At 34.6% G+C, this 24,926-nt stretch overlaps 1 protein-coding gene across 2 annotated transcripts in view; it reads left to right on the top strand.

Moving 5' to 3' along the window:
* The window catches only part of DYNC2H1 (dynein cytoplasmic 2 heavy chain 1), a gene marked incomplete at its 3' end in the record, with an annotated part of 284,138 nt that overhangs the window by 239,819 nt on the left and 19,393 nt on the right, over positions 1-24,926 (top strand). For both annotated transcript variants that reach the window (XM_084249306.1, XM_084249305.1), the window contains 2 exons: positions 7,507-7,716; positions 12,685-12,774. In XM_084249306.1, coding sequence (XP_084105432.1) covers positions 7,507-7,716; positions 12,685-12,774 — 300 coding nt within the window. The remainder of the gene's footprint in view (positions 1-7,506; positions 7,717-12,684; positions 12,775-24,926) is intronic.

Raw genomic sequence — 24,926 nt, 5'->3', positions numbered from 1 at the left:
CTGCTCATGGATCAGAAGAATGAATATTATCAAAATGGCCATCCTACCAAAAGCAATCTACAGATTCAATGCTATTCCAATCAAAATTTCAATGTCATTCTTCAAAGAAATAGAACAATTATTGATGAAATTCATATGGAATCACCAAATCCCAGAATAGCCAAAGCTCTCCTGAAAAAAAAAAGAAGGGAATGGAGGCATCACACTCCCAGACTTCAAACTTTACTACAAAGCCATAATCATCAAAACTGCATGGTATTGTAACAAGAACAGACACATGGACCAATGGAACCAAATAGAAAACCCAGAAATAAACCCACATATTTTTGGTCAACTAATCTTTGACATAGGAGCAAAGAATATGCACTTGAGCAAAGAAAGTTTGTTCAATAAATGGTGCTGGGAAGACTTGGTTACTACCTGAAAAGAATGAAACTTGACTACTACCTCACACCATGCACAAAAACCAGCTCAAAATGGATTAGAGAACTAGACATAAGGCCTGAAACCATAAAATATATAGAAGGAAGTATAGGCGAAACATTGCATGGCATGCACCTCAAAGACATCTTTAAAGACACATCACCAAAAGCAGTGATAGTGAGGCAAAGATAAACAGCTGGGACTACATCAAATTAAAGAGCTTCTGCACAGCAAAAGAGACAATAACAAAAACAAAGAGAAACCCCACCGACTGGGAGAACATTTTTGCACACAACACTAATGATAAAGGACTGATCACAAAAATCTACAAAGAGCTGATGAGACTCAACAAAAACAAAGAAAATAATCCAGTCACAAAATGGGCAGAAGAGCTAAAAAGAAACTTCTCTGAAGAGGAAATGCAAATGGCCAGCAGGCATATGAAAAAATGTTCAACATCACTTGTCATCAGGGAAATGCAAATCAAAACTACAATGAGATACCATCTCACACCAGTGAGAATGGCACACATTAAAAAAACTAGCAACAACAAATGTTGGTGAGGATGTGGAGAAAAAGGAACTCTCCTGCACTGCTGTTGGGAGTGCAAACTGTTCTAATCACTATGGAAAGCTGTGTGGAGAATCCTCAACCTACTAAAGATAGAGCTTCCATATGATCCAGCAATTCCACTCTTAGGTATTTACCCAAAAGACACACAAACATTAATTCAAAAGGGCACCTGCACGCTATGTTTATAGCAGCACTATTTATAATAGCTAAGCTTTGGAAAGAACCCAAATGCCAAAAAAAATAGATGACTTTATCAAGAAGATGTGTATATACACTATGGAATATTACTCAGCAATCAAAAAGATTAACTCATGCAATTTGCAGCAAAATGGATGGAGCTGGAAGGGATCATGCTCAGCAAAATAAGCCAGAAAGAAAAAGAAAAATACCGGATGGTCTCACTCATAGCAAAAGAATAACTATAATAAAGAAAAAATCAAAATCAACAAGCAACTATAAACCAGAGACACACTATTGGACGGGCAGGGAGAGGAGGGGTTGGGGTCAAAATAAGGGGGGAGTGCAATTGTTTGGGGAATATAAAAAAAAATCTTAAAAATAATCATCCCAAATATCTAGAATTGCCATCTTTGTTCAGATCATCACACTACTAAAGCTTTATATACAGCTAGCTTGAGGAAAAATAAGAAAATCCCCTGGCATCCTAATCCCATTCTCCCCAATTCTACCTGAGCCATTCAAATAATCACAATGTACATAATCCTGATTGTGAGGTCATGACCCTGATCTCCATTCTTCATACATATTCTGATTTACTACTCCTTAAACTAGCATGTGTTTATCTTTAACACCCACATCTATGATGAACTTTTATTTCCTTTAGCAGTTCATTCCTTATTTTGATGTTTGGTAATATTCTCATTCTCAAGACCAGTTTCTTGTAACAGTTTTCTTTTTTTAATAAAACATTGGCTATTTTGAAGTTTTTCTTTTTTTGAGGTAATGATGATTTTTGAGCCACAAAATTCTTAAAGCATACACATGTACTTCTACACATTCATATGTATAAATATTATATAATATAGCAATTCTGTGAATAATATAAAATTATTTTCAATGTCTTCACTTAGAGACCTTAAACTGACTGTTTGAATAATTTGCCATTGCAAAATAGCAAAACCTATTATAAAAATAATCTTTATCATGGTGAAGGTCATGTGGAGAGTCTTAAATGTCTGTTGAAACCTCCTCTTCCCTCTGCAATTTAAGTGAACTTCTTTGCCCAATGTCCAGAGTTTGAGTAAGATTGATGTCTGCTCTAAAATTTTGTCACCTTTTTTACTTCGTTGTGTTTTCCATCTCTACCTTTGAATTTGGATTGGCCATGTTACTTGTACCCCACATTAGATCTGGCCTCTTATCTGCAACTTGTATCTCTGAAATTTCACAAGAAATCAAGTCATACAACTTTGTAGTATGGGGAGGAAAATAGCTTTTTCCTTCTAAATTTCTTGATCATTGGCATGTCTATTAAAAAATACAGATCAGTAACCTCAAAGCATACATATTTACTTAATATAAGTTCTGTGTGACAGGAGATTTTGTAAGGAAATGAAAACCTAAAGAGGTAGTTAAATCTGATTATTTTTAATGCCAGATTTGATGAAGAGTGGAAAGTTTTAGGATAGATGATAGGACCTGCGCAGTCTGAGTTAATTGCTTGTTCAGATTCTTCTCACATCCCTGTATCTTCAGCGATAAGGATGTTTCTTTCCTTCCACTATCTACAGGGTGTTTCTCACCTAAGGGTCTTATAACCTGATTCAAAGAAAGGTCAGACTCCTTCCTATACCACTTGTTTCTCAGAATCCTTCAGTTCAAAATATTTAATATGGCAAAGTGTAGTATTTTTAGTTACTGTGCCCTGGATCCTGTCAGTACCTTTTTTTTTTTTTTTTTAAGATTTATTTATTTATTTATACAAGCACTGGGTACAGTCAGAAGCGCTGAGGGTGAGAGAATTCACCAGAGCCAGAGCGGGGAGCAGAACAGGCAGACAAAGTACACTGCTGAGGGGAGCAGCGGGCAGCAGGAGAGGTCTGCACGCCATGTGGGACCCTCGCCCTGCAGCCAGGGATTGAACTGGCGCTGCAGAGGCTGCGGGCAGCTTCACACTGCTGTGCACCCAGGGAGGCCCTCCTGTCAGTACTTTTAAAGAACATCTGTGAAATTGCAAGAGACAGTTGTTATCACCGAATGTGTGCTCTTCTACTTATTCACTTTTGGGGAATTCCCTTTGAATATTTTTTGTCATTCCATTCTATCCTGACCTTAGAGTTCCTGATACTGAGAATGGTGATGAAGGCCTGATGAGAATACCTTTATGAGTTACCTTTATTCTTTTATCTTCAATCCCTGGTAGTTTCATTGCTGTTTTTCTTGGTCTTAGTTTCTGTAGTTAGATAAACATGTTTGCTTCATGAAGTGGGATATTCAGTTCTTCCCCAGATAGTGGAAGCCTGTTTCTTTTCATCATCTTTTTGTTTCCTTCTCCCTCTCTTGACCTTTTTTGATATCTACAATGTAATCCTAATGTTGCCTTTTGTAATCCTTGTTGCCATTCCTAATGAATAGTTCTCATTTCTTTCTCTCTTTTATTTTTTTTTTTACACATTATTTCTCATTTCCTGTTGGCTCATTTCTGTTTTTATCTTCCAGTTTACTGATTTATTCTTCCATTAGGTTTTTCTGTTTCATAGCTTTTTATATTACCTTTTATTTTATTTTATATTATCTCATTTATTGAATTGTTCATATTGCAAATCTATTTTTGTGTTTTGAGGAGCATTTTAATTTTTTCTTGTTTATAGGTTATTTTTTTTTTTTTAAGTTGAGGTAACATTGACTTACATTATTGCTGGTATTTTGGATATAAAGAGGCCCCTCCTCCCCCTTTAGGTATAGTTACCTTTGGTGGCACCTGCCACCAAATCACTCATGAGCTACCACAGGAATACAAGTTTCCTTGACCCTCAGAGCCAGATGAACTAGAAGTGTCCCTTGGGGCGCTGGCATAAAAATGGAGACTCCAGAGGCATGCCAAATCGCCCATCCTTCCCAGAAATCCCAGTGTTTTCTTTTGAAGTCTAGAGCCAAGTGGGAGCCCCATGAAGGTGGTACACTGTCTCTTAGTTGGAGAGCATTCCAGAAGACTCCTAGAAGTCTGTGTTAATTAAATTCCTTCCTTTCAGCTGACCATATTATATAAGCAGGTGAACCTCTTTTCCTGTGAGTATGGACATGACCCACTGCTTCATGCTGCCCTGTGGCAGGTGTGTGTCCAAGCAATGATGCTCAAATGGCTACAGTTACAAAGGCGTCAGGAGGCAAATCCTCAAATTTTCAAAGTTAGATATTTGAGGGTTCATAGGTGCAGGTTTTAAAAGGTTGTGATGTCTGATGTAAGGTTTAAATCCTTTGCTCCTCAGGGGGGAAGCTCAGGAATTTTTATCAGTAATGGTGTCATCTATGCAGGGACCGATCTTAACAGTAGGTTGAAGCCATTTGTTCACCAGGCAGAATCTCTGGGTTTTCAGTCTATCCAATATTGAAGGTGGGTTTTCTGGGCAGGTTGTATCCCAGCCTCTCCTACAGCTTTCACATACAATGCTCATGTTTGCCTAGTCACCCAGTAGCATTTAGTTTTTCCTCAGAGGAAATTGTTCCATATGTCTAAATACTGTGGACTTGGTATGTCTATGACAAGAGATGGGTTCAGAGCCTTCTATATGGTCATCTTGAATCAGAGCAGATCCTCTAGAGCAGACAGTACCACCCCCACAAGTGCCACAGAGATCCTCCAGGAGCTTTACCAGTAAATATCCGAGAAAAATCTGCTTGTATCAAGGCTTTTCTTGTAATCACTTCAATAAAGATGAGACTGTCTCCCTCCTATGGTTTCACCAAAAATCATGCTGTGTATAAAAGTTATAATGTACTTGATTTTAGTTATGTTCAACTTATAAACAATACTTAATTTGAGATTTTTGTCTTAAAATTATGTAACCATCTAACATATTACCATTGTTACAAATCTTCCCTATAATTTATCCTTTTTCCAATGTATGAAATTGCATTTATTTTTAGGTTGGAGTTATTATACATTAATTTTTTATTAAAATTTTGTGAAGGCCTGTAGGAGGTGGATTATGTTATGCATTATAATATACTTGCTGTCTTCTGTCTCATTATGTTCTTATTTATTTATCACAACTAATACACTGCAGTTTGCCTTAACATTCTTCATATTTTTCTTCAGTTTTTTTCACCTTTCATTAACCAAATTCTTTTTCTCCTAGAACTTCCTTCTTGAATTTACAGCATCTTACTTGACTATGAGATAGAAATACAGTGTGAAACACAATGGAAGCTGTATATGTAACTTAAATATGTAGAAGGAAATGAGTAAAATTAATTTTTATAATATATTTTATTTAAAAGTTTATCAAAAATATAGGCATTTCTGCATGTGATCAGTATAAAAATAGTAATGTGATGTTTTACAACCTTTCTTCATATTAAGTCTTGAAATCCAGTTTGTATTTTCACTTACTGAACATCTTTAGACTGTTGTATTTATTTATTTATTTATTTATTGTTTGTTTGTTTGTTATTGGCAAAAAGAATACCCTTTATTAAAGTAAACACAGAACACTTGTTTGCTCAAATTTTAATACTGCTTTACATACTGTGTGTGTGAAATGATTTCCTATTATGTTTATAACCCAAAGTTTCAAATGATTATATAGATTTTCACTTGTCAGACACACAGTTGATAATCTTGTGGGGAAAGTATATTGAAGGCATATACACAATTATAGTTCTTATATAGATACCGTGGAAGATACATTTATTACTTTTTACATAGTCTAGAAGACATTCAAATGAAGATAAATAGATTCAAACTGGTTGTTAAATTTCTGATGGTTGAGGTCCTTAAAGGCTATTTGAATTAAGATACTGTTTGAAGTAATACTCCCCTAAAGAACCCTTTTAAAATGTTCAGTAATGTAAGTTTTTCCTAAATAGTAGATAAATGGAATTTGCTTGAATGATATATGTTTGGTGGGTGCTTTTATTCTAATAGCAAATACAGTGGAAATTTTTCATATCAACTTACAGAAAATTAAAGTAGCTTTTTACTTTTTATTTGGTAATCTTGATTATTATGCGATTGAAAAAATATTTAAATATCATTTTCACTTCAGGAATGTGCTTTTAATTTTTTTTTAAAGATTTATTTATTTATGCATGTAAGAGTTGGGTGCAGGCCAGAGGTGCAGAGGATGAAAGAATTCACCAGAGACAGACTGGGGAGCAGAACAGGTGGATCTACTGAAATAAACTGATGAGGGCAGCAGCAGGCGAGACAGAGGAGGTCTGTTGTGCCATGTGGGTTAGCTCCCTGGCTAGGGATCAAACTCTTGCGGCAGTGGCTGCCTATAGCTTCACAGTGCTGAGCCTTAACCCCTTGCACCACCAGGGAGGTCCAGGAATGTGTTCTTTAATAAAAAGCATTATGTGAATTATAAAATCCAAATGCTATGTTAGTTTTGTTAGTTGACCTTAGAATAGATATGTATTATTTATTGTATACTGGTGTAGTATACATAAATGCATAAATTTGAGCTTATAGCTTAACTGTTTCTTCAGGGATGATATTATGTCACTAACATTTATCTAATAATTATTAGTTTAATGATAATACCCATTGAGATCATCCTACTAAATTATTTATTGAACAGGTAAAAAGACTGTTCTTGTAGAATGTGACTACATTAGAAGAAAGTAAAGGGATACTTAACTAGAGTTTCAAGTAGATATATAGAGAAAATTAAGATGAAATTAGTATAATGGGTAGTAGGTAAGACAATAGGACCTCCCCGATTTATCTTGAGAGTTCTTTAACTATTCTGGAGTACTATTTATTGAAGGTGAACTTTTTTCCTCCTAACCATATATGCTATTCGGAAACAATTGGGATTCCTGGAGTTTTTCTTGAATTTGTGAAGCTCTAAAATTCCATGTACCGGAACCTCTGATAAATTATAGGTATCGAAATAAATACTGAGATATGATCTCTACTGGCTTTGAGTACAGGATCTTGTGGTTTTCTAATACCCATACAGGTAGTTTTCAAATTGAATTAAAAACCATTCTCATTTTTTCAATTCAAGCCTCTTTTAAAGTGGTAAATATTGTATTTGTCTGCTGCCTTTGCTGCTTCTCTCAACGTTACCATTCTCAATTCTCACTCCCTAGTCTCAATGTCATCCCCACACCACTTTAAATCTTAGTAAACACCAAAATTTCCTATGTATTTGCAGACTTGATTAATCTGGTCACTTATAAAATATGAGTATTCAAAACAAGATAGTACAATGAAGCAATAACAGTAACTTATGAAGTGTTAACAATAACTTATGAAGTGCCATTAACATATCTGTGATTTGTGTTTGCTTCAGTAAATATGACATATTATTCTTTCAGAATTCAAACCTAATTCATCAGAGAGTGTCTCCTCCTAATGATAGACAAGGATCTCCAATATTGTCATTCATCATCCTGGAACAGTTTAATGCCATTCGCTTAGTACAAAGTGTTCATCAGTCCCTTGCTGCTCTCAGCAAAGTCATCAGAGGAACTACCTTATTGAGTTCAGAAGTACAAAAATTAGCAAGTGCTTTATTGAACCAAAAGGTAAGCCAATACTAGAAATATGTATTTTTATTTGATTAATATAAGTGACTCTTCCATCATGCATACCCTTGTTGGGAATCTTACAGTTTCCTGAGGTAAAGAAGAAAGTCCAAGGAAAATTAATTTAAGCCATATAGTAATTAATTGGCTGATATAACTGAAGGATTTAAGGGTAGCTAGCATTATGTCAACTTGACATAGTAGCTTTAAATTATTAGCAGGATCTCTATTTGTGCTAGCTACCTGTCTATTTGTGCAAGTGTGTATGAACATCATTTTTATTTCATGTTGTGGTATTTCCTCCTTACAAGTTGTGGCATCCTAATCTTATTTATTCTGAGCTCCAAGAACAAAGGAAAGAATATATGTTCCCTGGTAACTCAAACAAAATTCTTGCAAATGCCTGTGATCCAAACCAGTTGTGGCATGTGTTTTATGTCTATTCCTATACCAAGTCTATGGGCAGGGAATGCCTAAAGCTCTTGTGGGCTAGGACCCCAGCCAAATGTCTAGGCAAGAATCTGGGAATGGATTCAGCTCCATATGTAGCAAATATTAAGTAAGAGAAGAATGGTTACCCAGTGGAAAATTGGGATACTTTCAGCAGAAGAAAGGGAAATTATTCTGTGTCTTGCTGAATAATTGGACCATTTTATATGATAGTAAAATCTATGTATTTCAGATTTGTTAGGTAGAAACAAAAATATGAAGCATCTTGGATAGATTAACTTTAGCTATTTGGAGACTATAAACCTTATAGAACTTGATATCTTTCACAGATTTCACTAGAGCTTCAGAGGATTTAGGAAGAAATAAATTTTTTTCTTTGTACTGTTTATCTTTAAAATAAAGAAAACACTGATAGTCAACATGAAAGTCTTCTGTTTGAATAAAAACATAACCTTCCTAGAACATCCAATGTCTTCCTTACTAACAAAGAAAGTTCTGACTTAGATTGTTTATATTACCATAGACTTAGGGTACCTTACACAACAACTGTTCTGTCACAGTTCTGCAGACGAGGAAATCCAAAGTCAAGTTGCCAGCAGATCTGATGTCAGTTGCGGTCCTTTTCCTGATTTATTAAAGGCTGTCTTTTTTGCTATGTCTTCAGATGGCAGAGAGAAAAGAAGCAAGTTCTTCTCTCCTGTCTGTTCTTATGAGGACACTAACAAAACAGAGGGACCCCACCCTTATGATCCAATGACCTCATCAGCACCCCATCTCCAAACACTAATGTCATCAAGCAGGAATATTGAGGAGGTGGGAAGGAACCAACTAGCATTCCATTTCAATATCCAGTTCTTTCTCATATATGTAAAAAGACAATCTTTTTTTTTACTTGAGAAGAATCTTAGCTTTGCACTGTTTAATAAATTTAAATAGATTTTTTTTCCAGTGGATATACATCACTATCTCTGTTAATGAACTGTAATTACGTAGACTGTAGACAATCTTATTAGTTTATTACATGTTCTGTATTACACTTTGAACAAGAAATACAACCTCATAAATATCACTGATTTTGAAGTATTGATATTTTTATAATCTGTCTGAAGATGATTTTGTTAAAAATTCTTATGATGTGTTAAAAGCATATTTAAATTATTTCTCAGATACTGTCTTTCCGAATATTTCAGGTTATTTGGTGAATTGTATATGAGACAGGGCTGATTTTTACTAACACAAGATCTATAAATAGTTTTTGACATTAACATTCTAGTGAGTTTTACCAAAAATTGTGAATTTAGTACTATTCCATTTATTTCTGGATGAAAAATTAATTTTATATTACATTTAAATGTGACAAGTTCTATATTAAATGATATGATTTAATGTAATTTTGGAGATAGTTCAGTACTTGACATTTTCTTTACTGTGACTGACATGATTGGTACAGGAATTTTCCTACAGAGAATTATAACTCTTATTTCTTGACAGTTTCTGATGATATGCTGAAAACCTTTTTTTTGTAAAAAGCCACAATACTTAAAATACCTTTGTTTCTAAACAAATTAGAAAATACTATTCTTCTTTTACATATTGGAACATAGGGTTTAAATCAAAATTTACAAGATACAGTAGTAAATTTCATCATTCTTGTTAAGTAGCACTTAGATAATCATTTTGTAGAAATTAATGGATTTGGGGGTTTAAAAAAATTAAAAGTATGTGTAATGCCAGCACATGTATTGGTATTTTAATTTGCCCTAATATTTTGGGTGGAAACATTAAGTGGCCTTTTAATTTGCTAAATCAGGAAGTCTCTCTACAATACAGCAAAATTGCTTGTGAGTCCTAACTCTGTAAATTTCCAGACAACTGGTTTTTAATCTTTTTTGAATCACTGACATCTTTGAAAATTGAAGGGAAGAGATTTTCTTCTATTAAAATATGTATACACACACACACAGCCTGTTATATGACTTTAAAACTTCCAAGCATTAAGATCATCTCTGTTAACAGGATTTTCATTTTGCTCCTTTCTTTACTGTGGCCTTCTGTATAACAGTATTTGAAAGTGTGACTTTGGGACTACTAGCATTAGCAGCACCCGAACACTTACAGTGTGAATTCGTGGATCCCACCCCAGAATATTGAATGAGAAACTCTTTGTTTCCTTGCCCTTGTTTTATCAAGTCCTAAGATGTTTGTCATGTATGCCAAGGTTTGACAAATGCTATTTCTATAGTCAGAATTCTTATCAAAAAAGGGCAGTAGGCCCTGCAACATCATCTTTCTGCCCCCTCCAACTCCCCTTTCTCATCATCTGTGACCACTTCCACCATTGATTTTCAGGACTTTGGGGGAAAAGAAAAGATTTTTCTAATATTTATAAAATGGTTGAGGGCCCCATAAATTCCCCTGCAAATTTCATGCAAATAAGTGCTTAGAAAAGTCATGCTAAAACTGTTTTGCCAAATGATAATTATTAATATGGAATAAGTTTTATTTCCCATGAGAAAAAAAAAAACTATGTTTTGTAAGACACTTTACTGGATTCCTTTTTTAGCCCTTTTCCAATTTGCTGCATATACCATCCCCTTTTTACTTATGTTAGAAAACTAAAGCTGAGAGGAATGGATATTCTGGTAAAGTGTCAGAGCCCATACTGTAGTCCTGATGTTGTGTTTCCTAGGTCAGTGTTCTTGCCACTTCATGTCTCCCTGAATATTTTATTTGACCATGCAACTAAGGATTAGTCTTTGTTGAAGAGACAGTTACAGGTTTTTTGTGGACTAAACTCCATATACTCCTCTCTAAAGGCCTACTGAATGCTGGGATAGAACTCCCATATTTCCACATCTCTAACTTCACTTATAAAATTTAATTGTATGTATATTGATATATGTAAATCAGTCTCTTTTTTTCTATGTACAAAGAATCTTTAGCCCAGAATCTTTAGCTTCTTGGAATTCGCCTTCTTTATCCCTTAATTCTATTATGATGCCAGGATAATAGAATATGCTTTCTCCTTTTAACACAGATTTTAATTCCAGAGCTTATCTTGTCTTTTTCCATTCATTTAGCAAATGGAAATATACTGTTATAAGACTCTCTTGCTCTATATGAAGTTTTATTAATGTTACTTGCAGTTTTATTAACATTAGTATGTATTATTATTGCTTGGAGATAGATTGTAGCTAGTCAGAGATATGTACTATAAATCCCACAGCATCGAATGAAAATACTACTGAAGTATGCATAATGAACATATAGGACATAAGGTGGGAACAATCTTTAATCACTTATCCCAAAAGAGAGGTCAGTAAAGAGAGAAGCCAGAAGTTAATAATAAAAGGGTCATTACTGTGGTTCCTACAGACATTAAAAGGATAATAAGGAATATTATTAATAACCTTATGCTAATAAATTCAACAACTTATATTAATTACACAAATCCCTTAAACAGCACAATATGCCAAGCTTATGTAAGAAGAAATGTAGCCTGTATCTATTAAAGAAGTTGAATTTTTATTAAAAATTTATCTACAAAGACAGCTTCTGAAATTCACTGGTGTAAGTCTAGTAAACATTTAAGTAAAAAATAATACAACTCTATGTAAACTCTTCCAGAAAATTGAAGAGATGGGAATACTTCCTTCTTTTGCTGTGAGACTAGCATTGCCTGATAACAAAGCTTAAAGAGATAATAAATGCAAATTTTTATTTCCTTTGTGAACACACAGGTAAAAATTCTCAACAAGATACTAACAAATTGAATCCAACAAAATATAAAAATAGATAATACAACATGACCAAATAGAGTTTATCCTAAGAATATGTTTGGGTTCCTTTTAAAAAATCATTATTTACCAGACTAAGTTTTTTCATAGACTAATAAGAAAAATCATATAATCATCTTGTCATGATAAAATTTTCAGCAAGTAATGATTAGTAGTGAGTCTTCTAAGCCCGATCAGATGCTACTTCCGAGACATAGTACTTTGTAACCTAGTCTCAATTGTGCCATTTGATCACATTTACCATGTTCTCTCATTAGAAGCAAGTCTCTGGGATCAGTTCATTCTGGGCAGGAGTTCACAGGATGGGAAAACCAAGTGGAAGGGATTATTGGGAGCATCTTAGAAGTTGAATGCCATGGCAACTTACCCCTTTTTATAATACACTAGGTTATATAAACTTTCTCTGCAGCAGAGAAAGCATAAAATTTAGAGTGTGAAAGGATGGCACATTAGTTTACTGTTTTTTATATAACAAATTATTTTCATTTGTTTACTGTTCCAAGAAATTTTACTTGAAAGAAAAACTTTTACAGAAACAGATTAATTCTATGTCATTCAATTTTAATCAGATAAGGTCAAAGAAAAACAGACATCTTTATGAAATGAATTTATGATACATGTGAATTATACCAAAATATTTCCCTCATCATATTAACATTAAAATGTCTTTTATCTGAATAGTGTATATATAAACTTAATTTGGACCCCTTTTAAATTACAGTGTCCTCTCACATGGCAGAGCAAGTGGGAAGGTCCAGAAGATCCCTTGCAATACCTTAGAGGTCTTGTAGCTCGTGCCCTTGCAATCCAGGTAAGAGTAAATTACAGAACCATTACGTTGAATGACTTGTGTGACCATCATACTGTAGATGTGCATATTGAGAACCTTTTTGCTCAAACTGCTGAGAATATGCTTTTGTACATAGAGTACATTATATTCATTTCTCATTGTCAATAAAATCATAATTGTATTCTTTTTTAAAAAGTATGCTTCTCCATGTAGCTGTCCATCATGTTTAAGAATTTAGAGAAAAAATACAATTTAAACATAGATGATTCATATAATATATGTACTCATTTTTCAATCTGCTATGTACATATGCCTGGGCATAACCTATTAATACATGCTGAAAGAATGGAAAGACAGAAGGAATAAAGGCCTTAGAAAACATAGAAATGCTCTGAAGTTCATTGTATGTTGTCATTGCAAGGCTGGGGTAATTTATTACTTCATAAATTTGTCATTATTGTTTAATTATTTTTATAAAGGGCAGGAGCTGTTTTTTTACTTGGTGTGAATGCCAGTATACACTATATGTATAAGTACATTTAATTGCACTACATGTATATAACAATAATATAGTGTTGATACTAATTAATACCACTTTCACATTAATTTACTATTTTTCTGTCATGATTATTCATATTCAGTATATTGACTATTGGTCATAAAAAACGGAAAACTTTTCCACTGTGTCATTTTATAGGCATTTTAGTCTTCAATGTAATGTGAAATGCATCTTCTACCAACTAGGGAAATATCCATCATTTCTACCACCCTGTAGGGATTGCTTTTGTTGTTTTCTTTTTCTATTTAAAAATGTTTTTTTGGTTAAAAATGTACAATGATGTCCACCTTCCAAAGGTAAATAACCTTTAATGTTCAGGGTTCATTTGCTAGGTTCTTTGTTTCATGGCGCCTTTGTTATAATGGAACAATGTAGCTACCTAGGTGGGGAGGGGATGAAAGCATAGGGGAGCAGGGAGAATCTCAAGTATTCTTTGCAAGGGTTTGTGAAAATGGTGGTGTTGCTTTCTCATCAAGTGTAATGGTCTGACAGTCCAAGCCAGTAGGTAGCACATTGAACCCAGGTGCGTACGTAGCTTAAGGTCCCAGTGCCACTCATCATGGGCATTCTACATTGGGAAATGGAACAAGCTGCTGAAAGTGTCATATGTGGAACCTGTTCATTACAGGGTTTTGTGTGTGTAAGTTAGCCTCACTAGGACCAAGGGTGGCATTAATTTATGCATTCAGTCAGGAGAGCTGTAAGCAGCTACTTTATGCTCGGCCCTGCATGAAGTGCTGGACAGGCAAGCATTATTTCCAGTGGTTTTATACATTCAATCATTCTAGCAATGAAAAAGTCTACCTTGGTGCCAAACACTGTGCGGAAATTGCTGAATGTAGAATATTAGACAAAGTAGATGTACATCGTATCCTAAAGAACTATCTGCACATTTTATCATGCAAGACAAGAAAACAGAATAAACAGTAATGGTGATGAAGGAAGTGCAGTGGGAGCAAACAGCAGGAGTACTTAACCTACAGGGGCTTGAGGAAGTGATGCTTATGCTGAGTCTTTAGTGGGAATAGTCCAAATGAGGAGGAGAGGGAAGAGTGTCCCAGACAAGAGAAAGCCATGGTCTAGTGCAGACCTTATGCTTTCAGTTAACTAAAGCCGGAAGATAGCAGTGTTTGTTCACATATCGAACTGAAGGGCAGGACGAGCCAAGTCATGACACAAAATTATATTTGATCCTGAGGGAAAAGGGAACCATTTACAGGTGGGGTCCTTTTTGCCTTATATGGAAGGTCTTAGACTACTGGGTGGCATAAGGTTGAAGACCGCTACTGAATGCTGGTAATCTAAAGCCAGAGAACTCCTAGGCACCCAAGAAATCTCAGCAGAGAAAGTCTTGCAGGAAGCCTGGCGTTTACTCTGTAGTCCCCACTCTATGAGGTCCTTTGCATCAAGGTCCTTTATAAATTTCACAGTATTTCCAATACCTAGCATACTGCCTGCTAAATAAATGAACAAATATATGGACTTCATAGACTATTTCATTTTACAACCCTAGAATTTTACTCCTGGCTTCAATATATTTGGGTTTTTCTTCAGAAATAACATTTTCTGATTCTTTTGTTGGTTCTTGGTTTCTACTTTCTGTTTCCCCCTTGTCCTGCAGAAGAGCCCCTCTAGCACATCTCCCCAGTATATATTTTTTTTTGGATTGATCATTTTAAATTCCAGTATGTTTTCTTCAGCATTTGCCTTTGTTCCTCTGTCTTCATATCCACAGATGCCCACTTCCTTGTGATGAAAACTTCTTGTTTATTTTGCATGTTGGGCACCTCGAAGTCAGGGAAAATCTAAGCATGAAATGGAACTAGTTTTATTTTTAATAAATGCCATTCAGCACGCCACATGCTATCTTTAGAGTTGGTCAGGAAAGAAAGACAACTAAGCAACAACAGTCAAAGCAGCAAACAAAGTGAAGTTCTATAGGAGAGGAGTAGAAGTACAAGTACCAGAGCTAGAATCACTTGTCTCCTGTCCACTCTGCCCCAGAGTCAGAACCACCTGCTGCATTGGCCTTAATGAAGTCTGAATTCGGCCTGAGCCAGCCACTTATGCATTAGGTTTCCGAAGTACCCCCTCTACCAGCACATGCTGACAGTACGTGGCCTTCTCCACAGCCCCTTCCACCTCACAGTGTTGAGAAGCAGTTTCTTCCCTAGTATAGGAACCACCTCCTTTACTCTTGCCGCTTGCTTTCTTCTGTTCAAATTTATCCAGTTTCTAGTTCATCTGCTAGCATGCTTATTGTTGCTTAGCTACACAGAATATTCTTTACCTTTAACAAAGCATTTTACTTCTACTGTCCACTTCAGGAAGACAGATCTTCACTGAAAATTAATTTGGCAGCCTCCAGGTCTTCTTCCCAAATAAACCTGACTGTTCTCACAGGAGTCAGACTGGCATTTTTAGATCTGTATTATCACTACTCTCTTTCCGGGTTCATGAAAATAGCTTAGAAATAAGATGTACTAGGTATCTATATTTGAGATTCAGATCACTTTTTTTTTCTTCAGTGCACCACTTGTAACATATATTCAACTTTTAAAATAGTCCAATAAAGGAGAGAAAGAGAACATTTTATATGAACATTTTATATGTTCATTTTATATGAACATTTATAAGAACTAAGCACATACTGAATATCAAGCAGACCTATATTTTACTAGAATCTGGTAATATTTATAGCATGAGGTGGATATTACTTCCATTTTTTAAAGGCGGGAAAAACAAAGCCCACAATTCAGGAAGAGTTTATAGAAATTCTGTGGTAAAGGAGAGAATGCAAACTGAAGTACTCCCTTCTGTAATAACAGCCAGGGGTTTTGTTTTGATCATCCCTAAGCTTATAAGAGGCATTTTAAAAAATAGCCACTCTCTCTCCCTTGAAACCTTTTTGTGAGTTGATTTCTAAATCACTACACATTTCTGATTTCTTCTGTCTCCTTTCTGACTCTTTTCCTCCATCTCCAATGTTGCATTCCCAGAGCATAACACGCTCTCTCTCTCTCTTTTCCCTCTGTATCCTGCCAGTTCTGGTTTCAGGTTGTCTCAGAACTTGGCTTCTCTAAACTGTCAGACTGATAGCACCAGCCCAGTGCTCCACCCAAACCAGTTTCTACTCCAGTATATATCCCAACATGCTTAGGATTTCCACTTGTGTATTTAATAAGCATCCTAAATTCAACCTATGTCGTATCTGAACTCCTGTCCTTTACCTCAACACTTGAGCTGCACACAATCACTGTATCCTTGTGACAAAGGCCAGAGTGTGGGGATCATTGCTAACTCCTTCCCTCTCATACTCTGTGTCTGCTCTATCAGAAAATACCTTGCCTCTGCAATCAAAATAAACTCTGAGACACATTCCCTTTCATACCTGCTACCTGACTGGTCTTGCTTCTCCCATATCTCCTTTCTGGCTGGTTTTCAACACAGCAGTTTAAACTTTCTCGTTAAACTTACTTAAGTCAGGTCCTAGTGCTCCTTTCTTGGAAATAGTCCCATGACTTCTCACCCACATCACCCAAATCATACAAAAACTTGTTTAAATAAAACCTACAACAACCTATTTTTTGCTCCCTCATTTACTCTGTTGCAGTCATATTGCTGACCCTGCTAGTCAGTGAAAATTCCTCCCCATCTTAGAGGCTTGATTTTACTGTGCTCTTTGCTCTACCTTGGATGTTGTCCCTGACATCTGTTAAGGAAGTGCCCTCATCTACTTCACCTCTTTGCCTCCATCAGGTCAGTTTGCCTCAGGGAGGCCACCTCTGACTTTCCTACTTCAAATTGTATCCCTGTCTCCTTCCTTGATATATTTTTACCTTCTTTCCTCTTTTTATTTTTTCCATAGTCTTTATCTCCATCTAATAATAATAATAGTTATTATTATTATATATTTGTTTTCTTTGTAATCCTCCACTAAAATCAAAAATTCATAAGGGCAACAATTTTTGTCTGATTACTGCTATATCCAAGTACATAGAATAGAGGTTCATACAGGTAGTTTCTTTGATAAATATGTTGATTTATATTTATAGTTAATATATATTTACTATAACAGTATTTTAATATTTTATAAACAGGTTTATATTTATCATTATAAATAAATGAATGATTCAAGGAAACTTTCATAAATCTTTTTTGTGTTTCCGAGTCATGATGTAGCCTCCCTAAATGATATTCTGAGATTTTTAGCCACTATCTACTGAATAATAAACATTATAGTTTATGTTATACTGTTCTCCAAAATCTAGCCTTTGAAGACTTGTTTCATTTTCTCATAAGAGCCAAACTTTAAAAGTAATCTTATTAAAATTATATTACTATTTTTTTTTTATTTTCTGAGGTGTCTTACTCCATTTTGGAAGGTTCTGTGCAATACTTTGCATTCCTGGAAAAGGAAGCTATTTTCCTACCTCAGTAATTCCCATAGATCTTAGTACACTGTTTTACGCATAGTATGTACTTAATAAAATTACTCACAGAAAGACATATAAAGAAAACTGAAACAGTAGTCTGTGGGTGACTCTAAAGCCTATAGATTCCTTGTTTTTAATATCCAATACTCAGCAGAGCTACCTTGCAGATGTCTTTTATGTGTATGTGTGTATGTACACATATATACTCATTCTTCCACTGTTCTAAGTGCAGAAAAACATAATAGTGAGGAAATATGAGAATCCTGCCAACAGGATTTACCTGAGATAAATAAACAAATCTAGAATTACAAAAAATATATTTTGGCCAAAATTTCAAGATTTAAGATTACTATAAAGCTACACTTTAAGCTGGATCATTATTATCAGAGAATGAGCTTAAGATATACATCTAAAATTTTATCCAGTAAAATATAGTTGTTGTTATTGCAGTAAATTACAGAATTTTAGGAGTCAAATATTTTACAAAGACAGTACTTTCTCAACACAAGTTTTGTTTATGGCCAACTCCCTACACATGTGGAATACTAAACTGTAGTCCATGGCTTATGGTGATCTGCAGTTTTATGAAAGCAATCCTATAGACCAGGCTATTTGTGCTGCTTGCAGAAGATAAAACTCAGTTCTATAAATGTGACAATATAGCAAGATAATTGGCTTTCAAGATAACAGAATCTTCATGAATTTTTATCTGCATGTCAGCTTTCATCACATGCATCCCAATTGCAGCAGCTTCCTGGAGTAGCTGGAGTAGCATAATAAGAGGATCTTTAGGCAGAAAAAAATATGCAGAAAATATAAACTCTTTGGGCAAATTTGGTTTCTTGAAGAATCAGCAGGGTCCAGTAAACACGCTACTTTCACTGGAAGTAGCCAATGTCTGCAAGTCGCAGATATGCCTAATATCTGCTGTGTCAGTGCCCTTATTTGCAGAATAGTCTTTCACAATTTTCCCTGGTTCACGCACCCATTGTCACTTTTGAGAGGCTCCTATTACAGCTTATTTGGACATAGTTTATTAGTTCATAACAATACAATTGAAAAATGTTTGTCATGTAGTTACTTGTCTTTGGCTGAAGAAAAACAATAAAAGAGGTTGGCAGTTTTTCTGCTATAGTCAATAGGGCTGTCCTGTGAAATAAGTTATTTCTGAAAATACCATGGAAGGTTTTGAATAAACACTGTGTACTTTTGATTCCTAAATCAATCACAGCCTTTACCACGTTCGTTTCACTGTCAGTAATAATTGCATGACATTTACTTGCTGGTTTTCCATTCTGTCCAATTCATGTTGTGGTTAGCTATTGGAACTTTACAAGCAGAGAAAGCAATGATTGACTTTATTGTTAATTTACATGTCACAATTTAAGAAAGCACTTGAGCTGTATATACTTACTAGTTATCTTCCCATATACTATTGTAATACTACTACTAATACTAACTGGTTTGTATACATCAAAAATAGTTTTAGAAAATATTTCTCAGTAATTTGTTTTCAAGAATAATCTTGAATACAGATCTATAGCTCAAGCAAATCTCAAAATGCCTTATACTTCGTGTCCGAAAAATGAATGGCAATCTCTATTGATGGTTTTGTCAAACTTTATTTTTTTAACTTCCATGGACTCAAAACCTCCATAAAAATCATTTCTCAATTAAAAAGAAAACATTCTTTTAATGTCTATGGTATACATTTTACATATAAGTCCATGTAGGTTTTGGTAGAGGACTTTAAATTTAGCCTGAGTGCATAGGAAATCAGTGGATGGTTGACAGAGGTAAATTAAAAGATTATTCTGTTTGTGGGCAAAGAATAGAATATAGGGATGAAGAATGTAGACAGATAATATAGTTAAGAGATTATTGCAGTATTCTAGGTGAGGTTATAATGGCATTGTGCAATAGGGTTCTAAATGGGGAGGTAAAGAAGCAGTAAGATTTTTATATTAGAACTGTGAATTTGGCTGGGAGACATGAGAGAAAGATGTGAAAAATGATTTCAGGTTTTAGCATAGGAAAGGGTTGAATTCTTTGCTGAGTTGAAGGATACTTAGGGGGATGATTTTATAAGAGTTATGATTTGACCATATATTTAGATATCTTTTGGACAATATGGTGGAAATCTCAGGGGAATGACAAGAGATATAAAATTAGAAGTCATTGATATATAAAGCTGGTCTATAAAACCATAAGACTGAGTGAGCCCTGGCACACTTCAGTTTTGAAAAGCCCAGAAAAGAAAGAGGAGTCAATAATAGAAACTAAGAAGTAGTACTCAAGGAGACAAAATGACTGGATGCTGCGGAGATTAAGATACCAAGAGGAGAAAGTATCTTAAAAGGTCAAAGTTGCCAGCTGTGCCATTCAACAAATTAGACAATGTTTTTTCAATGAGTTTTTTTATGAAGTGACACAGATAAATTGGATGTCAGATGATGGGGAGGACCAAGCTGTTGTGTATCTTGTTTGGTGTTAGTTTGGTTTTTAATATGAGGGATATTTCATTGTACTGTAACAAACATGGAAAAAACAATGGCACAAGAAAAATGAAAATAATTTTAGTGGTACAATTCTTGGAAAGGAAAAAGAAAGTAGATCCCTGTGCACATGTGGAAGGATTGGCCTTAATAGGAACTTGGACTAATTATTCATTATAAATCACAGTTGATTATTAGGAAGGGACCTATAAATAGGAGGGAGTGGCTAGGCCTCTGATTTGCCAAACTAAAAAATAAGTCCTCTCCTGCAAACTGTTTCTCATAATCCTGTTCTCATAGCTGTTTGGGTCTTGCATGATTTTAGCCCATGCAACTTATCTCATCTTTGTCGTGGGAAAAGTCAGGCAGAATAGTAAATAAAAATGGAGAAAATCAAATTTTCTCCACAAGTTCATTAAAGAAAATTACCTGATTATATTGTAAAACAGCACTTCCTTGTGTCAAACATTGACCCTAGTAATATAAATTTATAATTTTCAATTTTTTAATTAAAAAAACTGTTTAGGGCCTCCCCGGTGGCGCAGCAGTTGAGTGCTGGGCTGCGAAGCTGCCCGCAGCTTCTGCAGGGCCTGTTCGATCCCCAGCCACTGGCGAGGGTCCCGCATGGCGCGCAGACCTCTCCTGCCCACCCGCAGCTCCCCTCAGCAGTGTATTCCTCAGTCTGCCTGTTCTGTTCCCTGCTCTGGCTCTGGTGGGTCCTCTCACCCTCCCGCGTTTCTGACTGTACCCAGTGCTTGTATAAATGAATAAATAAATCTTTAAAAAAAAAAACTGTGTTTAACTTGACTCTCCAGTATACTAATGGGTTGAAATATTAAGGGTACAGGAAGGGTACTTGGAAAGTAAGATAAGGCATGTAATGTTTCCAGTCAGGTGAGACCATGTCTATTAAATAGAGTTAAACCAGATAGCAAAAATCATTTTACTCAAAATAGCTCCAGAGCTAAAATTTCTCTCAGATCCTTTATGTAACGTAAACTTTTTTTTTTTTTAGCCACTATACAATGTTAGGGATCACTAGCCCAATTAAAGAGTGGGTCATAGTTTTAAAACAGTTGACTCTCTAATAGCTAGCTTGTTCTTACCAAATTTTCATTAGAAGTTAATTTGTCCCTTAATCTGCATTCATTACCAAACTACATAGCCAGATTTTGTTCTTGTTAAAAGGTTTATTTTGTAAGGCCTCCTCAGTGGCGCAGTGGGTTGAGTGCAGTGCTGTGAAGCTGTCTGCAGCCTCTGCAGCACAGGTTCAATTCCCAGCCAGCCAGGGAGATACCCACATGGCGGGGCAGGCCTCCCCTGCCTCGCCCTCTGCTCCCCTCAGCTGTGTCTTCAGTCTGTCTGCCTGTTCTGCTCCCAACTCTGTCTCTGGTGAATCCTCTCACCCTCCCACACCTCTGGCCTGTACCCCAGTTCTTGTATAAATAAAAAATAAATCTTTAATAAAAAAGGTTTATTGTAGCTAAGTATTTTAAGTGATGAGAAATATGTAACATGTTTGAAATTTCATAAGTACCAAAGTTGACAGTTTTGTTTCTCTTGAATATCTCAGTAATTGGTATAAGGATTTTTGTTTTTTGTTTTTTCTTCTCTTTTGTTAATTCAAGATTTTGTGGTGGGAAATGCAGTGTTGACATTTTTGATAAATAATTTTTCCCGGTATTTTTGACAGTTCAGAAAATAACCAATAAGCTAGGAATTTTTTTTGTGTTTTTTTATATTGCTTTCAACTGCTTGATAAATACTGAGATAATAAACCTCAATCTTCTAAGATACCAGAGGTAGATGTATAAAGAATACATAACAAGTAATAGATCGTTTATTATCTGAAAACCATTCAGAAATGGGTTTTTTTCACCCCTATGGAGACAAATTGTATTCTCACTATGCCAAGGTTAAATCAGGAAGAAAATACTAGCTTTATGTAGAAAAATTAGGTTATTAAGTTTAAATAAATAGCAAAGATGAGAGCTTACTATGATCATATACAGTACTTTCCACTAGAATAAAATTGAGCATTCATGTTTTGTATATATTTTTTCCATTACACTATTTAGCAATATCATGTTCTTTTCAAAAATTAGTATCTGGAGAAATTTCCTATTCAAATTAAAACTGTGTCAAAAGATAACCTACTGATTAAGATTTCTTTTCCTATGGTTCCAAATCTATTGCTAAACTTGTCATTTACATGCTACAAGACAGTTAGCATCTTCTTGAAGAATGAGAATAATCAAAATCAACAAGCAACTATAAACCAGAGACACACTGGTTTATAGACATCTCTGGCCTGTACTCCAGCTCTTGTATGCATAAATAAATAAATATATTTTTTAAAAAGTTAAAATACCATAAAAGCAAGGTTTAGGAGAGAAAATGTAAATGGTTACATATCTACACGAGAACTAGCTCTGTAGAAAGAGAGGGGCTGACAGATTTCTTAGTCTAGGCAGCTTTCCAATCTATCTCTGGATCTAGTAGAAATGAAGAAGACTAGAAACAACAGAATTTCTTTATAAGCATATAATGATGAAGCCCCTCTTAAATGCCCACAGTTACCTCTGCTAAAGTTGTTTCATTGAGATAGAATACAACAATGCTAAAGAATATAACAATGCTAAATGTTTACACATCTAACAACATAGTTTCGTAATACATAAAGAAAAAACTGATATAATTGAGGAGAAATAGATAAATCCACAATTGAAGTTGGAGATTTCGACACCTCTTTAACAGTTAACAGAAAAAGTAATCAGAATATCAACAAGGATTAGACAACTTGCACAACACTAGCTTAATTGATATTTATAGGACATTACATCCAATGACAGTATGCATTCTTTTCAAACACAAAGATACATTTATCAAGGAACATCATAGATCAAGCTAGTCTTGAGAAATATAAATATATAACACTAAACTATGCACTCTGACCATAACCGAATTAATTTAGAAATGAGTAACTGAATAATGGGTAGAAAACCTTCAAATATCTGGTAAGTAAATAATGCTTTTTTAAATAACCCAATTGGAAATTGATTTAGTTGACTGAAACTTAAGATACAACATCTGAACTTGGGAGATGCCGTGATGAATTAGTTAGTGTAAATGATTAGCCAATTAATACATCGAATCTTATCTACATTTACAACACACATTTTGAAAACAGTTCTCTAAAGTTGGTAGGCAAGGTTAACCTTTTAATTGCTTTGAGATATGTCACGTTCCATACAATTCATGCAGTTTAAGTCTGTAATTCAGTAGCTATTTAGTAAATTAATAGATATGTGCAACCATCATTACAGTTAATTTTAGAACATTTTCATTCACTTAAGAATCCCCTTACCCTTTTATTCTTACTACCCTATTCCCTCACTCGACTCCCCAATCCTAAGCAAACATTAGTCTGTATTCAGTCTGTATAGATATCCCCATTCTGGACTTCATATGAATGGAGTCATATAAAATGATGTATTTTATGTTTGGCCTCTTTTTTAACTTAGCGTGATGTTTTGAGATTTATCCATGTTATAGTATTATAGTACTGTATTTCTTAGTATTCTATTCCTTTCTATAGTGAAATAATACCCCATTGTAAGATATACCACATTTTATTCATCCATCCTTTGGTAACCATGAATCATGCTGCTATAAGTATTAATGTTCGAGTTTTGTGTGCATGCAAGTTTTAATTTCTTTTGGTTTTATATCCAGGAAAAGAATTGCTGGGTCACAATGAAGCTCCATGTTCAGTAATTTGAAGAACTTCCAAATCAACTAGCTATACCATTTCATATTCTACTACTAGGTTAGATATCTTGAGCAATGTACCTTATTAGTACAGTGAATCACACAAAAAGTTACTTTTTAAAGATCATATAGTCAATATGATTAGCGCTCCAGGAAACTAGTCCAACTCCGTCTTATTCTCAAAAGTTTATAATCAGTGATTTCAGATTAAGACTCAAAAGATTAAATTTGAGAGATAATTTTTATGTATAGTAACCCTAATGTACAAAATTTGAATAATAATGTAAACCAGTTTTAATTTAGGAAAAATTTAGATCAAGAAGTAGTAACTATTTCTTAAAATTGGTACAACATACCAAAGAGCTATTTATTGGTTTTCATCAGTAATTCTGAAGTTCTAATTCCAATGTAATTCCTGGTAATCTACCTTTGATGGTGAACTGCAGTTTATGGCCATCTATTCACCCAGTAAGTTGAATCTTATATACAGGGTTGGTAACATGCTGATAAATTATAATATTTGTTTACTCCAGTCATAATATTGATTGGACCTATTTTTATTTTGGATAAATTTAGATTAAATTATAGATGAATTTATTCTCAGATTCCTAAGACTAAATTTATATTAAATAATTTTGAGAAAAGGGGAAGATACTCCATTGAGAATGATGCCTATATTACTTGCTCTTTACCTTGACAATTTTTTCCTAGGAGTAAACTGTTCTAAAACAATAAAATGATACTTTATTAATACATTTCATTTTATAGTAAATACATGCTATTACAAGTGAGTGAAGACAATCATTATTAAGCTATAGACCAGATCTAGCAGAAATAATATATTTTAATAAGATTTCTCAATATTTTTCCATGTATTCAAATGTTTTCACATTACTAGGTATATACTGTGTA

This window comes from Talpa europaea, assembly GCF_964194135.1.
Source record: "Talpa europaea genome assembly, chromosome: 12".
Classification (NCBI taxonomy): Eukaryota; Metazoa; Chordata; class Mammalia; order Eulipotyphla; family Talpidae; genus Talpa; species Talpa europaea.
Note: the sequence above shows the minus strand (reverse complement) of the source record. Positions and strands in the feature narration are given on the sequence as shown.